At 46.1% G+C, this 5,410-nt stretch overlaps 1 protein-coding gene across 1 annotated transcript in view; it reads right to left on the bottom strand.

Annotated features, from left to right (window-relative positions):
- Positions 1–1,909, bottom strand: part of GSTK1 (glutathione S-transferase kappa 1) — a 9,609-nt gene extending 7,700 nt beyond the window's left edge. The window contains exon 1 of the mRNA XM_009998818.1: positions 1,892–1,909. Coding sequence (XP_009997120.1) covers positions 1,892–1,909 — 18 coding nt within the window. The remainder of the gene's footprint in view (positions 1–1,891) is intronic.
- Positions 1,910–5,410: the final 3,501 nt, after the last annotated feature.

The raw sequence follows: 5,410 nt of genomic DNA, 5'->3' as shown, positions 1-5,410 counted from the left end.
TCAAGAGAGATCTCGAGGTGCTGGAGCGAGGACAGAGGAGGCAGCAAAGCTGGGGAAGGGCCTAGAGAATAAATCTTATGAGCAACGCTTGAAGGAGCTGGGAATGTTTAGTTTGGGGAAGAGGAGGCTGAGGGGAGACCTCATCAGTCTCTACAACTACCTAAAAGCAGAGAGGCTGGTGCTGGTCTCTTCTCACAGGTAATTAGTGACAGAACAAGAGGGAAGGGCCTCAGGCTGCACCAGGGGAAGTTTAGACTGGACATTAGGAAAATAAAATCAAGGAAAGTGGTTGCACACTGGAACGGGCTGCCCAGGGAGGTGGTGGAGTCACCATCCCTGGAGGTGTTTAAGGGGAAAGGAGCTGCTGTGAGACCTCAGGGCAGAGGAGAGGGGGAGGTGAGAGAAGGCTGGAGCAGGTACCAAGGTGGGTGAGGCAGGAGGGGGAAGAGGTGCCTGGGCAGAGTTTCCCTGCATCCCGTGGTGAGATGGCAGCTGTCCTCCTACAGCCTGTGGAGGAGCACGCTGGGGCAGATGTGGACCTGCAGCCTGTGGACCATGGTGGAGTAGAGGTGGTCCCATAGCTGTAGAGGACCCCAGGCCAGGGGAGATGACTGTTCCTGAAGGAGGCCATGATTCTGTGGGAAGCCCATGCTGGAGCAGTCTGTTCCTGATGGACTGCACCTCGTGGGAGGGACGTTCATGAAGGGCTCTTTCCCCTGAGAGAGACTCTGTGGTGCCACAGGGGAAGACTGTGAGGAATCCTCCCTGAGGAGGAAGGTGTGGCAGAAAACAATGAGTGATGAACTGACCATAAACCCATTTGTGTCCCCCTGAGCTGCTGGGGGTAGAGGTAGAGGAATCGGCAACAATGTATTTTGGGCCCTGGAAGAAGGGAGAGGTTGGGATGAGATACTTCAGCTCTGTTTTTTGTCTTCTCTCTGTCCTGTTTTGATTCAATTACATTTATTTTTTCCTCAAGTTGAGTGTTTTGCCAGAGTGAGTGAACCCTCTCTTGTCTTTGCCTCAGCCCATGAGCCTTGAGTTGGATTTTCTCCTCCTCATCCTAGAGTGGGGGTAGGTGTGAGCAAGCAGATGCATGGTTCTTTATTGCTGACTGGGTCTGAACCACGACACATCTGCTTGACTTATTCTATTCAGTTCTTCATTCCCTGATATGCTAAACATGAGGTTGTTTTCCCTTGGAAAAGCCAAATAGGTTTAAAATTACTGCTCATATGGCTGAGACAGTCAGATTGGCTACCTTTGAGTGGAGCATAGGATGTTCCTCTTTGTATTAAAGATATTTGAGTCAGCTCTTCTCTCAGATCACTTAAACCATTTAGTGCTGTCTATCTGTGCATTAGGTCTGTAAGGTAAAGAAACTGAATGCAGACAGAAAGAAGGTAGCAGAAAAAAGGACTCTATTTGTCCTCTAATTTATTACTTGTTATGTGATAGCACTGAGAAACCTTGCTATAAATCCAGGTAGAGTCAAGACGGCTGTCTTTATATGTAGATGTTAGGGCTAGCAATTGTCCTGTTAGAAATAATTGCAGAGTATAATTTAAGATCACAAATGACTTATCCTTTGTTAACAAACTAAGTCTGGAGTTCTTTAAAGAAGGCAAACTTATTAAAAAGAGGTGTAAAAAGTTGTATGCATGAGAATGCATCAGCTTTGATAAAGAGAATGTCCTCTAAATAACAAATACTGCTATTTTGAGTTGACACTTAAATGTGAAAGCAATCTGCTGTGGAGTGTTTATTCTCTCTTTGCATCTTGTTTCTTTTAAGGACAGAAGAAGATGAGACACACAGGCACTCTCACACTGAGAGCTTTCCTTAGAGACCCACTCAACGTACCCGCTCTCAAGTGCCCTTACCTACTCACGAGCTCATTTGTCTGCATCTTCACTAGCAATCACACACACATGTGCAAGCCTGCACGGGGACCTGTGGCTTGAGTCCATTTGCTGCATTCAGACGCACATACACACACATGGACACAGAGTAGAGAGCCCTGACCCAGAAAAGAGTTAGGAAATACTTTAATAAGAGATAGGTGCAGGACATAGCTTTGCCCACTGGAGCAGTGAGTTGAAACAATTGGGTACCTTCTTGTCCTAGGGCAAGTGCAGTGATTTGGGGTGATTAGGCAGTTGCTAACTGCACCTGGAACTCCTGTTACTTGGGAAACATACCTGAGACCCCTGTGGCTTGGATCACAAGCCCACTCTGAAAGTTGCCAAAGTTACCTGACTCAAATTGTGGCTATCATGGAAAAATACTGACCCAATTCAGTCATCTTGTGACCCTATAAATATTGAGCTTGAAATGAGGCCCTTTTGAGCTCCTTAGGATTGTTCTAAGCTGGTATTTGTGTCTCACAAGGGAAGTTAGTCTATCCAGTGGGAAACAGTAAATAGTCTGTTACTTCTCATACATGCAGAAAATATATAAAATTATATTAATGTACTATAATTTGATCTCACAGAGGAACTGGTGGTATGTTTCATTGCAACTTCCTTTTGTGCAGTTCAGTCATCATTAGACAACAAAATTTATTAGCATCTTAACACAGTCTAACTTCTGTATCTTGCCATGTCTCTGTATGTGAGCAATTCAGTTTAGAACTTTGTTAAATCTTTGATTGAACCACTGTACTTGATTATAACAAAATATTGATAATTGATCAAGTACTGCTAGAAATCATATACTCCATTTTGTGATTCATTATAATAGTGTCAATCAACCTCAATTTGCTGCTATTCCAAATCACACCAGATGCATAATTATGTGTTAAAGCACTACACTGAAAACCCTACACTTAAACCCTTTAATCATAAAGTGTTGACCAACACTGGAACTAGAAGTGGGTACAGCTATACCTAAACTCTGAGGAGTTTAGAAAGCAAGGGTGTACGCTCTGAAACTCCTGACTCAGTGGAAAGGCCTTCTTCATTGTTTTCCCTGATCCCCATTCTAGTCACTCCAACTTGATCCTGAATCCATCTCCCCTATCCCTATACTAATAATTTCCCCTGATCCTTGTGTAAGTCAGACCAGTCCAATTCCAACCCCAACACATCCCTTTCACATAAGTGAGAAACTGAACCTTGCCATCAAATTCTGTTAAGTGGCGCTTTCAAAAATTTGTATTAAAATCACCTTTTCCCAAGATTTTTGTCAGTGATTCTTAAGTGACCTTAAGACCTTCCACTCCCATCTGCAACAGTGTCTTAACTCAGCTATGAGAGGAAATCCACATTGTACCTAGTGGATCTTCATGAACCTCTGTTCCCTCCCACTTTGTTGTTCATTGATTCCCCTTTTTCCCTACCTTTGACTCCCTAAACCTAGTCCCCCAGACCTCCTCAAATATACATAATTCTCATGTTCTCTTGTTTTACCTGTTTTATCAGCTACAAAATCCAAGTCAACTCTCTTCAAAACTATTCCTGTAGATTCTTAAGACGCTCATATTCATTATTGCATTATTGCACAGCAGTGCTGAGGAGGAAGGATGTCAGGAAATGGGTTTTGTTCTGCCTGGGGCATGGTATCTAAAGAGCCTGGTGGGGCAAAAGGCTGTGTTGGGAAAGACATGGGGGACAGTGTCCATACAAGGCAGCTAACAGGCTTGCAGGCAGACTGTTGCACTTGCTGCTCAATCCAGAAAATTCCCAGCTTGGGAAGGCTCCCTGTCCTTTTATCTTAACTGGTTCTGTGGCATGCCTCTGGTAGCAGCAGGTGGGATGGCATGTTCCTGGCTGGAGGCTGTGGACATGCCTGCGATGGCAAAGAGGACAAGTGTGTGGTTCTGCCAGCTATGGGCAAGGTGTGAAAGCGCTGGAGCTGTGTTCAGGCTCTGGGTTGGTCTGCTCTGCTGCTGCCAGGGTTTAGGTGCCACTAGGACATCCCTGGGTCCTGGAGGATGAAGCCCTCTCCAGGAACTTCTAGGAAGAGCAGAGGGCACCTCTTGTTACCCATCCTGCAGCGCAGGCATGCAAAGCGTGGCAAAGGGAATCCTCTGGGATTGTGAGGTCAGGCTTAGCAGCAGTGAGCTTGGAATGGCTGGCAAAACAGGAGGCTGGCTCCTCAGCCTGCTCCCCGTGCTGGGGTGGTGGAGAGATCCCTTTCACCCCCGGATAGACCTCCTGAAACCCAGCTTGATCTTGGCAAGGACTATGTGCTCTGCCGTGCTCCTGCCTCCCACTTCCAGTGACACCAGTGTGCAGAGCATTCTCCATTTAAAAGACATATAGATGTGGGGCTTAGGAACATGGATTTAGCACTGGACTTGGTGAAGTTAGGTTAGTGGTTGGTAGAGTTAGGTTATGGTTAGAATTTTGATCTGTGTTCTCTGATTCTTGATGGCCCATCCAGAGTGGCAGGGGTATTTTAGTCTTATTGTCTCTTAGAATTTCTCAGTCATGTTTGTGACAGTATGCATGAGACTATATCAGAGAGGGGTGCCTCACTTCCAACTGATTGAATCCAACATCTCCATTCTTCAGTCCTCCACTCCAGTAGCTCATCTCAGTCTGTGGTGGTTCAGTAGTTAAATTCAAGTAAGTTCAATATGAATTTTAAAATAGGTCCTTCTGCTCTGGTGAATGGACCTTACCTCTTTGGCACTCTAGGGTGGGGTGGTGCTGGTCTCTTAATGCTATTTCAACCCTCTTCCCCCAGAGTGACCCCTTTTATGTGGTGTTATTTTTAGCACTTAAATTATTAGGAAGGGGGGATGTTGATGTGGCTCTGCTGCTGCCAGGGTTTAGGTGCCACTAGGACATCCCTGGGTCCTGGAGGATGAAGCCCTCTCCAGGAACTTCTAGGAAGAGCAGAGGGCACCTCTTGTTACCCATCCTGCAGCGCAGGCATGCAAAGCGTGGCAAAGGGAATCCTCTGGGATTGTGAGGTCAGGCTTAGCAGCAGTGAGCTTGGAATGGCTGGCAAAACAGGAGGCTGGCTCCTCAGCCTGCTCCCCGTGCTGGGGTGGTGGAGAGATCCCTTTCACCCCCGGATAGACCTCCTGAAACCCAGCTTGATCTTGGCAAGGACTATGTGCTCTGCCGTGCTCCTGCCTCCCACTTCCAGTGACACCAGTGTGCAGAGCATTCTCCATTTAAAAGACATATAGATGTGGGGCTTAGGAACATGGATTTAGCACTGGACTTGGTGAAGTTAGGTTAGTGGTTGGTAGAGTTAGGTTATGGTTAGAATTTTGATCTGTGTTCTCTGATTCTTGATGGCCCATCCAGAGTGGCAGGGGTATTTTAGTCTTATTGTCTCTTAGAATTTCTCAGTCATGTTTGTGACAGTATGCATGAGACTATATCAGAGAGGGGTGCCTCACTTCCAACTGATTGAATCCAACATCTCCATTCTTCAGTCCTCCACTCCAGTA

Source organism: Chaetura pelagica, unplaced genomic scaffold (assembly GCF_000747805.2).
Source record: "Chaetura pelagica isolate M959 unplaced genomic scaffold, ChaPel_1.0 scaffold120, whole genome shotgun sequence".
In the NCBI taxonomy this organism is placed as follows: domain Eukaryota; kingdom Metazoa; phylum Chordata; class Aves; order Apodiformes; family Apodidae; genus Chaetura; species Chaetura pelagica.
The sequence above is the reverse complement of the archived record's forward strand: the minus strand, read 5'-3'. Positions and strand labels throughout refer to the sequence as shown.